General features: G+C 39.2%; 1 protein-coding gene across 5 annotated transcripts in view; it reads left to right on the forward strand.

The window, feature by feature from the left end:
* Nucleotides 1–5,311, forward strand: part of SGMS2 (sphingomyelin synthase 2) — an 87,117-nt gene extending 81,806 nt beyond the window's left edge. For all 5 annotated transcript variants that reach the window (XM_047718165.1, XM_047718164.1, XM_047718166.1 and 2 more), the window contains exon 6: nucleotides 501–5,311. In XM_047718165.1, the coding sequence (XP_047574121.1) occupies nucleotides 501–704 (204 nt within the window). In that variant the 3' untranslated portion in view covers nucleotides 705–5,311. The remainder of the gene's footprint in view (nucleotides 1–500) is intronic.
* The last annotated feature ends 13,922 nt before the right edge of the window (nucleotides 5,312–19,233 follow it).

A 19,233-nucleotide genomic window follows, 5' to 3' on the forward strand; every position in this document is an offset into this window, starting at 1 on the left:
GCCCGAGTCTCTTACTAGGATTGCAGGCAGAAGAATTTACATGAGCTGGAAAGGGGCCTGAGACCAGAAACGTGTCAGAATCAAGGAAGAGACACAAAAATAATTACTGCCAGGATGACTGTGTGGCTCAGTAGGTTAAGCGGCTGCCTTCAGCGCAGGTCATGATCTCAGGGTCCTGGGATGGAGTCCTGCGTCCAGGCTCCCTGCAGAACGGAGCCCGCTTCTCCCTCTGCCTCCCGCTACCCCTGCTTGTGTGCTCCATGTCTCTGTCTGTCTGTCTCTCTCTCTGTCAAATAAATAAATAAAATCTTTTAAAAAACCAAAACAAATAAAACAAAGACACTTATTGCCTTGTGATCCTGATTCTTCTGCTTTCTCTGTTACGGTACAATGAACGACAAGTTAATTAAGAAAAAAGATAGGATGCAAATGATGAAAAATAGGGTCTCATTTCCTTCTTCTTCTTCTTTTTTTTTTTTTTTTTTTTTTACTATTTGCAGAACTTGAAGGTCTCTTCACAGACTAATTTCTTGTCCCGAGCCTGGTGGTTCCCCATCTTTTATTTTTTCGAGAAAAACGTACAAGGCTCAATTCCTTGCTGCTTCTCCTGGCCGCTCTCCTGGCCCCCTGGCTGCTTTAAGTCTTCATGCAAAAAGTATTCCCGGGTTCAGAAGATCGGCGAAGATAATGAGAAATCTACCTGAGGAGCAAAAACAAAGGCATCAGCTCTTAAACCAAAAGAGTTAACGCTGTAACCAAAGGTATAGTTTTGGGTTTTTATTTTAGAAGAACTGACTGGTAAATGAAGAAGTGGACCAAATTCCGTGTAAACGATTAGAGAGATGAACAAAGTATTACCCTTTGACTGTTTTTTTATTCATCCTGAGAAAGGCATATTCTCCTGCAGCTCTTCCTTCATTGGTGACAAGCCCCCAAACTGGGATTTTATTAATGAGCTTGTTAAAGAGGTGCCAAAGAACCTACTCTTCCTTCTCCTTATACTTTAGCCACTAAAGCCCTCTACAGAATTTTTTCAGGATTTTTTTTTTTTTTTTTTTGCCTCCGAGGTCAGAAGAATTTGTTAATGTTTTAAATAAAATGTCTGGATACATACAGCTACTGTGTAAATAGAATAACCTCATGTTGAGAGTGCTTTTAGCATTAGGCTTTTTAAGGAGGGGAAGATCTGTTGGTTGTAAGTGAACCTGAGGTGAATTTCGTTTCCACCTTGTCCTGGGGAAGGTCAAGGGCAAGTCTGGGAATGTGCACCTGCTGCTACCACCCACTGCACCAGGTATCACTTTTACTTTTTTTGTAAACTGATAATTTTATAAAAAGAAAGAAAAGTGATCTATTGTGGAAGAATTTGACCCATCTCACAGCTTTTATGTGTGTGTAAATATTCTGCTTTAAAATCTCTATGACAGATAGACAGGAAACATGGAGCTATTTCTGTTAAAGGAGTGGTCTTTGTGCACACATGTGTGTGCTCTCTGTCTGGTAAATTTGCATCCATCCCCCCGCCCCAGGGCAGACAGCTGCTCCAGCACAGGCTAAAAACACGTGTGTATGTGAACAGAAACTCATGCCACTTGAGGGACAAGCTGGCGTTTCTCTCCCATCCTACCCTGTGTGAGATGTTCTAGATGTTCTAGAGCTGCTCACTGGAACTCAGAAACGCAGTTGGTCACGTTTCACTGAAAACTCTTTCTTCTTAGGTACATTGTACTTTCTGGAAAAACCAAGATGGAGTCTAAAAGTGTCGTGTATCCTTGCTTTTTAGCAAGAGACTCAGCTTCCTATAAACTGGTCCTAAGGACATATGCCACAGTTGAGTAATTTTACTTTGATCCTGAAATTACACCACGGTGCTGTATATAATCTACTGTTGGAATCAGTCTGTTAGACAGGGACAGCGACCCAGTAAAGGGGGATCTTCGTTTCTAAAGTTCTTTGAGGTGATGCAAAAAAGAAGGTGGGCTTTTAAAAATTGAACCAGATTAATGCTGTCAGAGTTGGTTCATTTTTTTTTTAAACATTTTATTTATTTATTTGACAGTCAGACAGCAAGAGAGGGAACCCAAGCAGAGGGAGAGGGAAGGGAGAATCAGGCTTCTGGCTGAGCAGGGAGCCTGACGCAGGGCTTAGTCCCAGGACCCTGAGATCATGACCTGAGCTGAAGGCAGACGCTGAACGACTGAGCCACCCAGGTGCCCCCAAGTTGGTCCATTTCTTGAGCCTTCTACTAACTCCAGAACAAGATTTGTGGTTATAGAAGCTTCAACACTAAATCAGAAGACAGGCCAATGAGGTGTGGAAAGGGCAGTCACATTTATATTGAAGGTAAAAATTTCCCTCCCCATAGGAATGAAATATACCCCTGAATTTGTCATTATAAACTAGTTTGCCATGATTTGGTATACAAAATTGACCTTCAGATTGCTTGAGAGAAGCACAATACAAATCTTTTCAGAAGGGTCATTATTTTTGGTGCTAAAATTCTGTGTCTGTATTCAGTACATCTCTTTCTCTGAGTAGCAGAAGAATCACTAAAGGAAAGGTAGTTGAATTCAAAGGCAGGGAAAGAGTATTTAAAACAAGAATGGAAATCCTGAATATCCTTGGCAGGCTTTGAAATGCAAGGAGTTTTCTGGTATTTGTTATTAAATAAACCAATAAGAAACTATAGCTTACTGATGTGCTTAAGCCAGAATTCTGTCTTTCGTTTGCTAAATATTGACACTTGTGATATGTAAGGTGTCATGCTTTAAACACTGAATTTCCATTCCTGCTGTCCAATTATGAAGAAAAGCATCTGACACTGAAGCCTGGGTTTTGTGCTCCTGACCTTGATCTATTCCTTGAGCATCTAATTCCTAACCTAATAGACCTGAGAGCCTTATTCAGCAGTGTCTTGGATAACCTAATTTTCTTCAAGTTAAATAAGGAAAAGTATTTAAGATTTTAAAATCATGATGTGTTGATTGTTGGAGAACCTTGAAACAGTAAACCTTGGATTTTCGTCGAGTGATGCAGTTTTTTAAAAAAATACCATCACCTTTTAAAGAACTTTAAAAACCTCTCTGACCTCACATGTTCCTTACATGTATGTGTCACAGGTGTCTAATAGACACCAAGGAAGCATATGATTTGAAAAGAAGGAGGGAAAACATCAAAGTTTCAAGATGGGAAAATGAAGGAAATACAGAAACTCATTTATACTTAGCAAAGCAAACTTGAGGCTTAACCTAATACACTCCTTTGGGATAGAAAACTTAAACAATTATGATCTTGCCTTTGAAATGGTGAATTTTTGGAGCTCCTTTTCCTTGATAATTGCAATATGAGATCTTATCCATTATCCTTGTTTTTGTAAACCAGAGCAGTCCCGTTCGAAGCTTTTCTTGGGATTGAGTCCTTCTGTGCAATATCTATAACAGGATTCCCGTAAATTATGGCACATTTTTTCTAAATTCTTTCAGATGGAAATTCAGATTCTATTTTTTGAGCTCCTCCAAAGCTCTGAAAATAAAGCATTGCTCCTGATTCCACCCAGAGTGATTTTAAATTTCTTATTTAATTTACTGGCATCTTGGGAAACAAGTTGTGCTGAGTAAGGAAGGCCTGATTGGAGCGAGCCTGAGCCCCTGGTCTGGTGTAAGGAGGACCTTGCCCAAGGTTCTTTGCTGTGTAGCAGTGCCGCCTAGTGGAGATATGTTGTATGACTTGGAACGCAGACTTGCCGCTTTAAAGTTTCTATTTTCAAGTTTTTAAAAGGCATTGGTGGTGGTGTTGTTTTGTCTTGTTTTGTTTTCGCCAATAATCTGAAAGCGCCATGCAAAAGGGATTGTTTTAAAGGTCTTTTAAACCTTTCCCAAAGGGAAAATGTGCTTAGATCCCAGGGAGTTGCAATTCTAATCGTTTGTCCGTTCGATCAAAGAAAATTTGCAGACCATTTTACCTCTCATTATCACAATCATTAATGTCTCCCTTTATAACTACCTATACTTTGTTTACTCTGAAACACCAGGTTGGCAGTCTTTCTTATTTTGTATTTGTATTTTATTTTTACATGCTAGACCTCAAGCAGCTTCTTTTTTAATTAGAAGTTCACATCTTGTTTCTTCAATATTTTAAGCATTTCCTTATCATTTGTTTGTCATTTTTGTTTTGCACTGTAAAACTCTTTAAAAATTTAAGCCGGTTCTAACCTACCCACTTCTGTACTGCAAGGAAGTGTGAGAAGGAATTTATTGATAAATGAGTTTACAAGTTTTAAATTGAGCATGTTATAAGTAATATGCCATGTGATGAAGGCTTTTCTATTTGTATGTATAAAGATTTCTGGTATTTTTTTTAATGTCATTGTGTTGCAATAATTTAACTCCTTTGACTTACTTGCTAAGAATATTTCTATTAAGAAGTGCTCTTGACTTCAATACCTAAACACTGAAAATCATGTCAAAGGTACCCAAAGATAAGTTTTTATACAGATACACACCTTATAAGTTCTGATTTATTTTATTACTCATTAACCTAACTATGTGGTGTTCTAAATGAATCATGAATGAGAATAGTTCTTTATTATGGAATTATTGAAAACTGTCCTTTAAAAGAAAAAAAAGAAAGAAACTGTAAACATGAGCTAATCTAGTTGCCAAGTTGGAATTCATTATTTAATTTACCTCCTATGCAATGATTAATGCTGCAAAATGTATGGTTATGTTACAGTATATTCATAAAAGAAATATCATTACAAGGTGTGAGAGCTAGCCAGTTGCATTCTTTCAGAAATTTACTGTACTGTTTCAATGTGTTAAGTGCCTTGTTGTAAAGTAAAATTTTAAGTCTAGAATTCATTATTTTCTTGACATATTTTTCATTATAATATATACTGTATGCTATTGTAATAGTTTTATTAAATGCTTATATTTTAATCAAACATGTAAATTTCAGAAGCTCTTTTCTCCTACCCCCAGTCAGTACCTTAATCATTTGTCTCTCCTATGGGATTTGCCTTCAGGTTTGTTGCTGTAATTGTTGTTGCTGTTTTTTAAAGAGGAAATTATCTTTGTTGAGAAATGTTTCCCATGCTTGTGCTTCTGTGTTCGTAAAAACATTTCAGGAGGAATTTAGGAGTGGAACTATAGTTTATACTTCTAAAAATGCCATTTTACATTTACATTTTAAGTGCCTAATTGTTAAAAACTAATTTATGTTTCTACTCTAAAGAGGATATGTGTACTTGGTTTCTAATCTCCTTGGCTTTGCTTTAAAAAAAAAAGCAAAAAAAAAAAAAAAAAAAAAGCAAGAGCCTATACTTTGTATTTATAAATAAACCACAGTGACATCAACAGTCTTTTCAAAATTAGTATTACTGTTTCTTTCTACTTAAAAAAAAATGTGTTTTCTTTAAAGGTTTTAAATTTTTGTTTGGTTTTAAGTACTTATTAAAACCACAAGAGGATTATTTTCTCCAAGCACTATTTAAAAAATAAGGTGAAAACCTTCAATTAATAGAACTGTAAGTAGACTGGAATGTGTTATTTTTCCCACCCTTGGGCTTAAGGTGAAAAATAATTCAGAGCAATGTAAGGTCATTCATGGAGAAGTAAAAAAAATCGACTACACACTCCATGATTCTGATCTCCACTGTTCGCAAAAGAACGAAATCATTAATTCTTGAAGGAAAGCAGAGTCCTTCCTGTTCCTCAGTTCTGAAAGAAATGGCGGCATCCTGGGTTCCCTAAATGGGGCACTGGGGTGATGTCCTCTCCTAGACTTGGCAACTGTCACTGCCTCAGATGGCAGCAAGTTGTTTCCGGAGCCTGGAGGAAAGATGAAGGCTTGACCCCAGCAAGGACAGACTTAGTAAAGGCGGTTCAGTGAGGCAAGGGGAAGTAAGATCATACGGTTCAAAGGTTAAGGTGTTGGATACAGCTCACGTTTTTTCTTTAGATGATCTGAACACAGTACAGATGGGAATAGTCTTTCTGCCACCCACATCCGAGCCTTGGATGGAAAGCTCATTTCACTGATGATCCCATTTTCCCACATGGAACATTGGCAGGTTTCATTGGCCATAAGCTCGAAGACTGCCCTCGTCTAGAAGGCATTACGCAAGGAACTGCTGCCATGCTCTGTAAACCTTGACATGTAACATTTCCTTTGCTTCTAATGGATGAGACTTCAAGAAGAAGAATACTGGATTACTCCCTAATGTCAGTTAGAATAGGAATGGATTATGGGCTACTGTGTGTCTGTGTCATGCAGATTTAATTCCTGTGCAGCACCTGTAATAAGGCATAACATTTTAGTTATTTTATGCTTGACATACATTCTTTAATCTTCACAAAACCCTGTGAAGTAGGTAAGGAAAGGAGCGGTGACCCCATTTTGTGAGATGAAAGAGTCCTGAAGTGTCAGAGCTGAAACTTGAGTTTTGTTTTCTCTCCTTTGCTGCCTTCCTGTCATAATTACTACGGCCCCCATTACCATTTGTTAGAGGGGTGTGTGTGTGTGTGTGTGTGTGTGTGTGTGTGTGTGTGTGTGTTTTGAGGAGGAGTTTAGTCCCTTATGAGCCAGTTAGTTTGTTAAGAGGGAAGCTGGTCCTTGGACCAGTTTTTCTGTCAAATGATACTACTATTTATTATACTTGGAATTTACTGCATATTGGAGGGGAGAAAAGTCAGCACTAAAAGCCTTGAATGCAGAAGAATTTCCAAGAGTTTGAGCTCACAGATTTGCTGGACGAAAGCAAACTCACTGCGAGTATCACTTACAGGATAGCACACCATTATACACCTCTGTCTTAAACAGGTTAACACAGGGGACAACAAAGTGCATAAGGGCCTTATCTCTAACTGTGACTCTCAGGGTTATTCCTGGAGGAAGGTCAAAAGGAGGAGAGATGGGACGACCTGCTTTCAGAGGACAGCAACAGTCTGAGGAGATGGACCAGGGTTCTTGGGAATCACTGCAGGCCGGGTTGATTCTAGACTCCCCATAGGACCAAAGTGAATCCCTAGGAATTTTTGGTCCTGCCATGAGCTGGTGAGTTCTCTAATAATCGGCCCAAGCCAACATGTGTACTTGCTTCTGGACAAGTTTCTGGGTGCATGACATCACTGCTTACACCCAAACATTTGTCTCTTTCAGCCTTCCCAAAATGACGTGTTTCTTTGGGTAAAGAGAAGGGAAGATCCATTTGAGTTAGCCACAATGTGTCAGGTGCCCCTAATTGGCTTACTGGTATTTAAGGCTCACAGTGCTCGTCCTCATCCTGGGGAGGCCTCCTCACTTTCCTCTCTAATTGAGGGAACTCAGAGGTAAATAGGAAGCAAGGCACACAGCGACACCAAGGCCAGGAATGCCGAAACCATAGTTTTCCTGTTGCTCCAAAGTCACAGAAGAGTCACCCGTGTGTGAGGAATTCTGGACAAGAAGAAAAGCCTCTTCCAGAAATCTTTTGACAACCAGGTTTTGTGTTGTGGAGAGCAGAGTTGAGGAGTGCGTGAGAGTGAGCCCTGTAAGCATCTTTGACCCACATTTTGGCCATTGATGTGGCGAGTGGGGCAAAAGCCTGTGTGCCCATCCCCCTCCTTCCATCGCACACCTGTGTGAGGGCAATGGCGGAGGGGCTCTGGGCCTGTCAGACACCCCCCAGAGCACACCTAAGACTCCCAGCCATGCAGCTCTTTGCCAGGAGGAGATGGCACTTCTGAACATATTTTGTATTACATCCAGTTTCCCAGCCCGTGGTTGAAGGAACTGTTTGACACCAGACACTGGGAAAAAGACATTTCCCTGGTGTCTTAGTCCTTTCGGGCTGCTCTAACAGAATACTTAAACTAGGTGCCTTAAGCAACAGACATTTATTTCTCACAGTTCTGGAGGCTGAGGAAGTCCAAGATCAGAATGCCAGCATGGTCGGCTTCTGGTGAGGACCTCCTTCTGGTTTCCTCACATGTGAGGGTGGGAGGTGGGTGAGGGAGAGAGCTCTCTGCTACCTCTTCTTACAATTTACAGTGACACTACGCTCCATCATGGGGCCTCTACCCTCCTGACTTCTAAACCAAATTACTTCCCAGAGACCTCACCTTCTAGTGCCATCCTATTGGGGTTAGGGTTTCAACATCAAGATTTTAGGGACACGAACATATGGTCTATAATACTTGGATTTCTTAAATATACAAACCTCTCTTTTTAAAGCAGAGTGCACTGCTTAAAGCATAAAGTCTAAAGTGTCTTGGGTCCCATCGCTCTTTTCACCTGTGAGCCCAGTTTGTGGGTGGTACTTTCCCACACTGTTTCTTTCTTTTTTTTTCTTTTTAAGATTTTATTTATTTTTCAGAGAGAGAGAGAGAGAGAAAGTACAAGCATGGGGAGCAGCAGGCAGAGGGAGAAGCAGACTCCCCACCAAGCAGGGAGCCCGATGTGGGGCTCGACCCCACGACCCTGGGATCATGACCTGTGCCAAGGCAGACCCCGAACAGACTGGGTGACCCAGGCGCCCTCCCACAGCTTTCAACGAACAGTGCCTTCCGCCTGGTGTGGTTGCTCCTCTGGTCATCCCCATCCTCTGCATGGCGGTGCTCAGTCCTACTGCACAGTGTGTTCCCCCACGCAGAATATCTGCCACCCCCCACGGAAAGGCAGCCTGCCACAGCGGCCCTGTGCTGCCTGGGTTCAAGTTCCAGTTCTTCCAGAATAAGCTGTGTGTTAGAGGAAGTTCAACAGGTTGCCTAACCTCTGTGCTTGAGTCTCTTTATCTGTAGGATGAAAATAATAAATAGTCCGTGTCTCACAGAGCTGTTGGAAGGACTAAATGAAAAATAGTAATTACACACATTTAGTAAGTGCAAACTATATTCAGTTAACAAGTGTTTTAGGCACCATGATTCCAGCACTGAAATTTATGTTTATCCGGGTCTTGCCCACCTGAAACTTCAGCTTTATCTTCACGTTCTCTGAATTCCTCCCTAAAATGCACATACAAGCTAATTGTTCAAATCACTGCTATAAGGTTGATTTTTTTTTTTTTTTAATAAATCCCATTTCCATGCCAACTTAAAGTTCCTTGAAAGGAGGGAGTCTTAGTGTTCATTTCGGTATCAAATAAAGTTCTTACCACATACAAGATAGTAAGCAAATACTTGAATGAATGTTTTTAAATGTTTTGTGTATTTGAACTAACAGAACTCCTAACGATTCATTGGAAAGGAAATTGCCCATGATGCCACCAAATAATTTGCTATTAAAATAATAGGGACATTTGCCAAACCACCAAATGTTTATAACTTGAAATTGTTTCAGTAGCCATCATATCATATGTATTTTGCAATATTTTGGTCAAAAATATGGGTTGAAAAATAAAGATTGAAGCAGAAAATCCAAAGACTTTGGACTTGACCCCTGTGTTTGATTCCTAAGGCAGTTGCTTCCCAGCCATCTAACCTTGGGCAAGTTACTTTATCTTTCTGGAACATCATGTCCTCTCTATAAAATAAGAGTAAAGAAGCTTAATCTCCTAATGTCATGGTGAGGATTAGAGGTAACGCATATAATAAAGCATTTGATACTTGACTCACATTAATATACAATAAAGTCTAATTGGAAAATATAACTCATGGAATTTTAAAATATTTTTAGTTTTGTAAATATGAGGGTTCTTTAACTTTTAAGAACTTAAAAATGAAGCATTTTCTACTTCATATGTGACACAAATACTTGTCATGTTACACAAGCTTTTGGATTTCAGTTGAGAACATGCCAGGTGTTTAAGTTTATTTCCAAAGGGCCCACTCTGCCTGCCTTCCCCACATTTTGTTCACTAATCAGACACATGAATTGTTTCTATCCAGAAACATCCAGAAAAAAAATGAATTGCTGCTGTGGAATTAATTTTTATTAGGAAAAAATAATTATTTTCTGATTTTCTAATAAAAATAATTCATTCAATAAACTAATTCATGGCTCACGCTGGCCCTACCACCCGGACCATAAAATTATGAGTGATCGTTTTATCTTAGTCATGTGAAGCTACAGCTGGTTCATCACAGTGGGATCAATGCTTGGTACAATGTTGTGCTGCCAACAAAGTTACTAGATTTCACCAGTAACTAATCTAGAGAGCTGACTTCTACATGACCTGCCTATATATTGGGGAGAACACCAGAATTTGGGCAGTTCCCAAACTGCCTTGAGATTAAGTTGTATTAAAGAGAGTTGAACTCAAAAGTAGAAAAAGTCATTAAAGGCTGCTTTGCTATCCACAACCTTCCCAGGAGAAATAAGAAATCCACTGCTGGAGCTATTTTAAAATGAAATTGCTCAAACATAAAAATTCACAATATGGAAACCAAGACATTCTGAACCAATGGGTCAAAGAAGAAATCACAAGGGAAATTTGAAAATACCTTGAAACAAATGACAATGAAAACACAGCATACCAGAATTTATGGGATACAGTGAAAGAGGGAATTTAATAGTTGTAAATGCATGCATTATAAAAGAAAGATCTTAGAAAGACAACTATCATATGATCTCCCTGATATGAGGGAGAGGAGATGCAACATGGGGGGTTGAGGGGGTAGGAGAAGAGTAAATGAAACAAGATGGGATTGGGAGGGAGACAAACCATAAGTGACTCTTAATCTCACAAAACAAATTGAGGGTTGATGGGGGAGAGGGTTGGGAGAGGGGGTGGGGTTATGGATATTGGGGAAGGTATGTGCTATGGTGAGTGCTGTGAAGTGTGTAAACCTGGCGATTCGCAGACCTGTACCCCTGGGGATAAAAATATATGTTTATAAAGCTGTAAAAAAAAAAAGAAAAAGAAAAAAGAAAGGATGAATACCCAAGTTTTGTAGCAACATGGACGGGACTGGAAGAGATTATGCTGAGTGAAATAAGTCAAGCAGAGAGAGTCAATTACCATATGGTTTCACTTATTTGTGGAGCATAACAAATAGCATGGAGGACAAGGGGAGATGGAGAGGAGAAGGGAGTTGAGGGAAATTGGAAGGGGAGGTGAACCATGAGAGACTATGGACTCTGAAAAACGATCTGAGAATTTTGAAGGGGTGGGGGGTGGGAGGTTGGGGGCACCAGGTGGTGGGCATTGTAGAGGGCACGGATTGCATGGAGCACTGGGTGTGGTGCAGAAATAATGAATACTGTTATGCTGAAAAAATAAAAAATTAATAAAAAAAAATATATGTTTATAAAGCTGTAAAAAAAAAAAAAAAAAGAAAGGATGAATACCCAAGTTTTGTAGCAACATGGACGGGACTGGAAGAGATTATGCTGAGTGAAATAAGTCAAGCAGAGAGAGTCAATTATCATATGGTTTCACTTATTTGTGGAGCATAACAAATAGCATGGAGGACAAGGGGAGATGGAGAGGAGAAGGGAGTTGAGGGAAATTGGAAGGGGAGGTGAACCATGAGAGACTATGGACTCTGAAAAACGATCTGAGAATTTTGAAGGGGTGGGGGGTGGGAGGTTGGGGGCACCAGGTGGTGGGTATTGTAGAGGGCACGGATTGCATGGAGCACTGGGTGTGGTGCAAAAATAATGAATACTGTTATGCTGAAAAAAATAAAAAATTAAAAAAAAAAAAAGAAAGAAAGATCTTAAATCAATAACCTAACTGTCGATCTTAAAGAACTAGATGAAGAAGAGCAAACTCGATTCCCAGCGAGCAGGTGGAAGGAAACAGAGTGGGGCAGAGATAGGAATAGAAAAACAACAGCGAAATCAACAGAACCAAAAGTTGGTTCTTTGAAAAGAGCAACAGAATTGATAAAACGTTTCACTGAAATGACTATGAAAAAGGGCGAGAAGAATGAAAGTGGTGACATTACTAGTGATTTTACAGAGATAATGCCTATAACAGTACTATGAGTAATTGCAAATTGATACCCCATATGAAATGGACAAATTTCTAGAAACAAAAAACCAGCCAGTGCTGAATCATGAAGACATAAAGTATCTGAATAGACCTATAACTAATAAGGAGGCTCAAACAGTAGTCAAAAACCTTCCAACAAAGAAAAGCCCTGGACAAGATGGCTTCCCTGGTGAATTCTGCCAGTTATTTAAAGAATTAACACGAGGGGTGCTGGGGTGGCTCAGTTAAGTAACTGACTCTTGATTTCAGTTCAGGTCATGGTCTCAGGGTTGTGAGATCAAGCTCCACAGTAGGGCTGGTATTCTCTCTCTCCTTCTGCCCCTTTCCACTTTCTCCCTGTCTAATAATAATGAAATAAAAAATTAATTAATTATGCCAATCTTTCTCAAGCTCTTCCAGAAAATTGAAGTGAAGGGAACACTTCCTAACTTACTCTATGAAGCCAGAATGAGTGTGACACTAAATCCAGACAAAAGCACTACAAGGAAAGAAAACTTCAGACCCACATCCCTTATGAATGCTGACACCAAAAACCCCAATAAAATACTAGCAAAACTGAATTTGGCAACATATTAAAAGGATTATATGCCAAAACCAAGAGAGACTTAGTCCTGGAATGCAGGAGTGATTTAACATGAAAATCAACCTACTACATTAACAGAATGAAGGAGAAAAACAAAGAAACCAATTCTTTCAAATGATGCAGAAAAAGCATTTGGTGAAATTCAACACCCTTTCAAGATAAAAACACTCAGCAAACTAGGAATGAAAGGAAACTACAACAACCTAATAAAGTCCATATATGAAAACCTCACAGCTAACACCATAGGCGGTGTTTTTCCTCTAAGATCAGAAAAAAAAAAAAACAAAGATACCCAGTCTTGCCACTTCTACTCAATAAGTGTTGGAGCTTCTAGCCAGAACAGTTAGTCAAGAAAAAGAAAGAAAAAGCATGCAAATTGGAAAGGAAGAAGTAAAATTAATTCTGTTTACAAGTGATATGCATAGCCTTATATGTAGAAAACTAAAGATTACACACACACACACACACACACACACACACACTATTAGTTCAGCAAATGGTATTGGGAAAACTGAACAGCAGCACAAAAAAACTGGAGCTCTCTCTTTTTTAAAGATTTTATTTATTTGACAGCAAGAGATCAGGTATTTTATTTGACAGCGAGAAATCAGGTATTTGACAGCAGAGAGGCAGGCAGAGAGAGAGAGGGGGAAGCAGGCTCCCCGCTGAGCAGAGAGCCCGATGCCAGGCTCAATTCCAGGATCCTGGGATCATGACCTGAGCTGAAGGCAGAGGCTTTAACCCACTGAGCCACCCAGGTGCCCCAAAACTAGACCTCTTTCTTGCACCATACAGAAAAATAAATTCAAAATGGGCTGAAGACCTAAATGTGAGACCTAAAACCATAAACATCCTAGAACACAGGCAGTAACCTTTTTTGACATTGGCTGTAGTAACTTTTTTCTAGATAATGTCTCCTGAGGCAAGGGAAACAAAAGCATAAATAAACTATTGAGACTTCAGCAAAATAGGAAGCTTTTACCCAGAAAAGGAAACAATCAACAAAACTAAAAGGCAACTTGCAGAATGGAAGAAGATATTTGCAACTGAAATACCCCCTAAAGAGTGTGTGTGTGTATGTGTGTATCAAATACATAAATATTAAAGAAATTATGCAACTCCATACCAAAACCCAAATAATCCAATTAAAACATGAGCAAAAGACATGAAAAGACATTTCTCCAAAGAAGACATCCAGATGGCCAACAGACACATGAAAAAATGTTCATCACTTACCATTGGGGAAATGCAAAACCAAACTACAAGGAAATATCATCTCACACCTGTCAGAATGGCTAAAATCAACAACACAAGAAACAACACGTGTTGTCAAGTATGTGGAGGAAAAAACCCTAGTGCACTATTGGTGGGAATGCAAACTGGTCCAGCCACTGTGGAAAACACAATGGCGACCCCCTCAAAAATTTAAAAATAGAACTAACCTACAATCCACCTATTGCGCTACTGGATATTTACCCAAAGAATACAAGAACCTAATTCAAAGGGATACTACCCACATATTTATTGCAGCATTATTTATAACAGCCAAATTATGGAAGCAGCTCAAGTACCCAACAATTGATGAATGGATAAAGAAGATGTGATACACACACACACACACACACACACACACACAAGAACGAAATCTTGCCATTTGCAATGACATAAATGGATCGAAAGAGTATAATGCTAAGCAAGATAAGTCAGTCAGAGAAAAATAAATACTATATGATTTCACTTACGTGGAATTTAAGAAAGAAAACAAGCAAAGGGAAAAGAGAGAGACAGACTAAGAAAAAGACTCTTAATTATAAGTCAAACTCATGATTCCCACAGAGGGTGGGGTCTGGGATAGGTTAAATAGGTGATGGGGATTAAGGAATGCACTTGTGATGAACACTGGGTCGTGTATGGAATTGTTGAATCACAATATTGCACACCTGAAACTAATATAACACTATATGTTAACTAACTGGAATTAAAAAATTAACAAGTCTAGAAATTTTTTTAATGCAATCAACAAAAAGATTTGTCTTTTACATACTTAATTCTGAGCTTGGACTGGGAATGATTATTTTCCTTCACCTGTATTATCCTGGAACTGTAAGACCCATATACGGCTCCAGTGGGGAGAAAACTGGATGGAACCGTTGGACTGAAAGCCCGTGTCCAAGGTAAGAGGAAAAAGCCAGGTCACTGCAGAAGGGTCAGGCTTCTCAATTATAGACTTGATAGGACACTCAAATAGGAAAATGAGTTTTGTAACAACTTCTAGACTTCATATATAGACTTGTCTAAAATGATATATAAATTATATATATATTTTTTAATTTATAATTTATGTATTAAATTTTACGTGTGTGTGTGTGTGTGTGTGTGTATATACCTGGGCATTTACCTATTTAGGAGAGACCAAGTCATACAAATGTCAATACTTAGAAGATATACAGGAGTGGAATAAATAGATATTTAGGAACAAACATTCTGGGGCACCTGCATAGCTCAGTTGCTTAAGCATACAAGTCTTGATATCATCTCAGGTCATGATCTCAGGGTTGTGAGATTGAACCCAACATTGAGTCCATGCTGGGCATGGAACCTGCTTAAGATTTTCTCTCTTCCTCTCCCTCTGCCCATCAGCCCCCTCTCAAAAAAACAAAAACAACAACAACAAAAAAACACTAAAGTACGAAGATTCTGTTGCATTTTGTATTATCTTACACATACTATAGATTTGGAGAGGAGGAAATAGCCTTCTCTTATAAATTCTCTTTTCAGAAATGCAGGGATTGCCTAGAAATGGACCTTAGCTCCTTACTGAGCCCTTTGTCTGAAATGTTAAACAAGTGGCTTCCATGTTACTAGAAGCAGCCAAAGTCTGGTTTAGCTTATAATTGTCTCCTATTTTGAATTGATAAAAACATTTTTTTAAAAGGACTATAGATCTAATAAATAACTTCAAAGTTGCAGGATACAGAATAAACACACAAAAATCAGTCCCATTTCTGTATTTTAACAAAAATCTGAAAAGGAAATTTTTTAAAAATTACAATGGCTTCAAAAATAATAAAATAGGAATAAATTTAACCAAGGGGATGGAGGGCTTCTGTACTAAAAGCACTGAATAAATGGGAAGACATCCCATGTTCATGGATCAGAAGATTTATTTGGTTAAGAGAATACTACTCAAAGCAATCTACAAATCCAATTTTTATAAAATCTTCATGGTGCTTTTTACAGAAATAGAAAACTCATCCAAAAGTTCATATGGAATTTCAAGCGGTCAAAATAAGAGCAAAATTGCCAATGTAGCCAAATTTGCCAAAATAGCCCAAAAAAATCTTGAAAAAAGAAATGGTTGGAGATCTCATGCTTCCTGATTTCAAAAATTACTATAAAGCTATGATAGTAGGGCTCCTGGGTGGCTCAGTCAGTTAAGCATCTGCCTTCAGCTCAGGTCATGATCCCAGGGTCCTGAGACTGAGTGCCTCATCAGGCTCCCTGCTCAGTGAGGAGTCTGCTTCTCCCTCTATCCCTTTCCCCTGCTCATGACCTATCTCTCTGTCTCAAATAAATAAATAAAAACATTTTTTAAAATAATGGTACAGTGTCAAAATAGTATGGTACTAGGGTGCCTGGGTGGATCAGTCAGTTGAGCATCTGACTCTTAGTTTCAGCTCAGGTCATCATCTCAGGCATGGGATTGAGTCTTGCATCAAGCTCTGTGCTCAGTGGGGAGTGTGCTTGAGATTCTCTCCCTCTCCATGTGCCTCTCCCCCTGAGCTCTCTCTCTTTCTCAAATAAATAAATCTTTAAAAACAAAAAAGCAGAAAAACCCAGGCACCCTTAGGCAATCGTTTCTTAAGCATGACATCAAAAGCACAGGAAACAAACAAACAAAAGATAAACTGGACTTAATCAAAATTAAAAACCTTGCACAAAGAACAATAACAAGAGAGTAAAAAGACATTCACAAAATGGTAGAGGGGCACCTGGGTGGCTCAGTCGGTTAAGTGTCTGCCTTCAGCTCAGGTCATGATCCTGGGGTCGCAGGATCAAATCCTGCATCAAGCTCTCTGTTCAATGGGGAGTCTGTTTCTCCCTCTCCGTCTGTCACTCCCCCTGCTTGTGCTCTCTCTCTCTCTGTCAAATAAGTAAATAAAATCTTTAAAAATAAAACAAAACAGAATGGGAGAAAATATTTGCAAATCATATACTTGATAAGAGATTAGTATCCAGAATATATAAAGAACTACAACTCAACAATAAACAGCCTGATTGACAAGTAGGCAGAGGATTTGAATAGATATTTCTCTAAAGAATGTATAGGAATGACCATTATAAGCACACGAAAAGAGGCTCAGCATTATCAGGCATTAGAAAAATGTAAATCAAAACCACAATGTACCACTTTACACCCACTAGAGTAGCTACTGTGAAAAAAACAAGATGGTTATTAAGAAAAGAAAAAGAACAATGGAAAATAACAATTATTGGTAAGGATATAGAGAAATTGGAACTCTTGTCACTGACGTCATAGAGATGTAAAATGGTGCAGCCACTGTGGAAAACAGTTTGATGATTCCTCAAAGAGTTGCATATAAACTTAGTATATGATTCAGCAGTTCCACCCCTAGATATATGCCCCAAATAATTAAAAGCAGGTACTAACAGAAGTTGTACACCCATGTTCATAGCAGCCTTATTGCCAATAGTGCAAAGAGGAAACAACCCAACAGTCCATTGATGAATGAATGGATAAAGAAAATGTAGTATATACACACAATGGAATATTATTCAGCCCTTAAAAGGAATAGCATTTTCACATATTACCTGGATGAACCATGAAAATTTATAGTGAGCTAAGCCCAGCACAAAAGGACAAACAGCGTATGATTCTTCTTATAGGAGTTACCTAGAACAGGAAGTTCAGAAGGACAAAAAGTAGAGAAGTTACCAGGGGCCAGGGCAGCTGAGGAGTTATTATTTAATGGTACAGGGTTTCCATCTGGAATGATGTCATTCTGGAAATAGCAGTGGTAGTTACATAACTGTGACTATTATTGGGAGTGTACTTAATGCCACTTAAAAATGATTAAAATAGTAAATTTTATGTAACTTTTACCACAATAAAGAAAAAACAATCCCCGCTAAAGTTTATTCCATCACTATTTTTAATAGAAAGATACTGGAAATAACTTAGGCATTTATTAACAAAAGATTTGGCTAATACAGTGTGACATGCCAGATTGATTTCCTAATGGTTTTGGTTTCACCTCTGGCCCTTTACAGAGCAGCCAAAGGGACTTTGTTGAAACCTGAGCCAAGGGCGTCTGGGTGGCTCAGTCGGTTAAGTGCCCAACTCTGGATTTGGGCTCAGTTCATGATATCAAGGTCATGGGATGGAACCCCATGCAGGCTCTGCATTCCTCACGGAGTCTACTTATCTCTCTCCACCTGCTCCTCCCCCCACTTACATGCTCGCACCCATGCTCCCTCTCTCTCAAATAAATAAAAATTCTTAACAACAACAATAAAATACCCTAAGCCAGATGATGGTATTCCTTCTCAAAAGCACCTCAGTCATTGACTATCTTACTCATAATAAAAGCCAAAGTCTCTACAATGCCCTACAAGTCTACCTCTTCGAAGTCATCTCTTTGTACCCTCCCCTTTATCTCCTTCACTCCAGCCATATGGCCTCCTTGTTCCTAGAAAACTCGCAGCATACTTCATCCTCAGGGCCTTTGCACTTGCTGCTTCCTCTGTCTGGCATGTTCTTTCCCCAAATACCTACAAACCTTTCATGAGGTGACCAACTGTCCATGCAAAAGAGATTTCCCTGTATCCGTCATATGAGACAGAGCACACCCCCTGCCACACACACACACACACACACACACACACACACACACACACAAAGATAGCAATCCCAGTGTGCTTTATCTCCTTCATGGTATTTGTCCCCAACAGACACTTTACATTTGTTCCTCTTTCATCTGTCTTCCTGCACTAGAAAGTAAGCTCCTTGAGGGCAAGCACTTTGTTTTGTTCACATGGTATTCTCAGGGCTGAGAACAAAGTATGATGCTCAGTGCTCCATGAATATTTATTGAGAGAATAAATCCATTTAATAAAATACCCAACAGCTATTTAAAAAGTATAAGATAAATCAATAGTCGCTGACATGGCAAGATCCTCAAATTACACTGTCATGTAGAAAGGGCCGGTTAGGGAACCAAAAGCATAGTGTGTTGACATTGATGGGGGAAGGGGAGTCACAGAGGGTAAAAAGTCTGAAAGGACATACTTCACACTTACCAGAGGTCATCTCTGAGAGGAGAAAAGCAAAGTGTGTGTGGGTACTTTGTTTTATGTAGCAACAACCTTAGTACCAGTTCTATTTCTCGGTATTTATCCTACTGAAATAAAGATGTATACATCAGTTTTGTTCACAATGGCAAGCAAAACAAAACAAAACTAAACAAACCCTGACATAGACTATGTGTCGACAACAGCATGTTGTTCAGATAAATTTCAAAATAAACGATGGGGGCACCTGGGTGGCTCAGTCAGTTAAGTGTCTGCCTTCCACTCAGATCATGATCCCAGCATCCTGGGATGGAGCCCTGCATCCGGCTCCCTCTGTGGTGGGAAGCTTGCTTCTCCCTGCCCCACCCCCCTTCTTCTGTTCCCTCTCTCCTATGTCTCTCTCTGTCAAATAAATAAATAAAAT

Source organism: Lutra lutra, chromosome 2 (genome assembly GCF_902655055.1).
Source record: "Lutra lutra chromosome 2, mLutLut1.2, whole genome shotgun sequence".
NCBI lineage: Eukaryota > Metazoa > Chordata > Mammalia > Carnivora > Mustelidae > Lutra > Lutra lutra.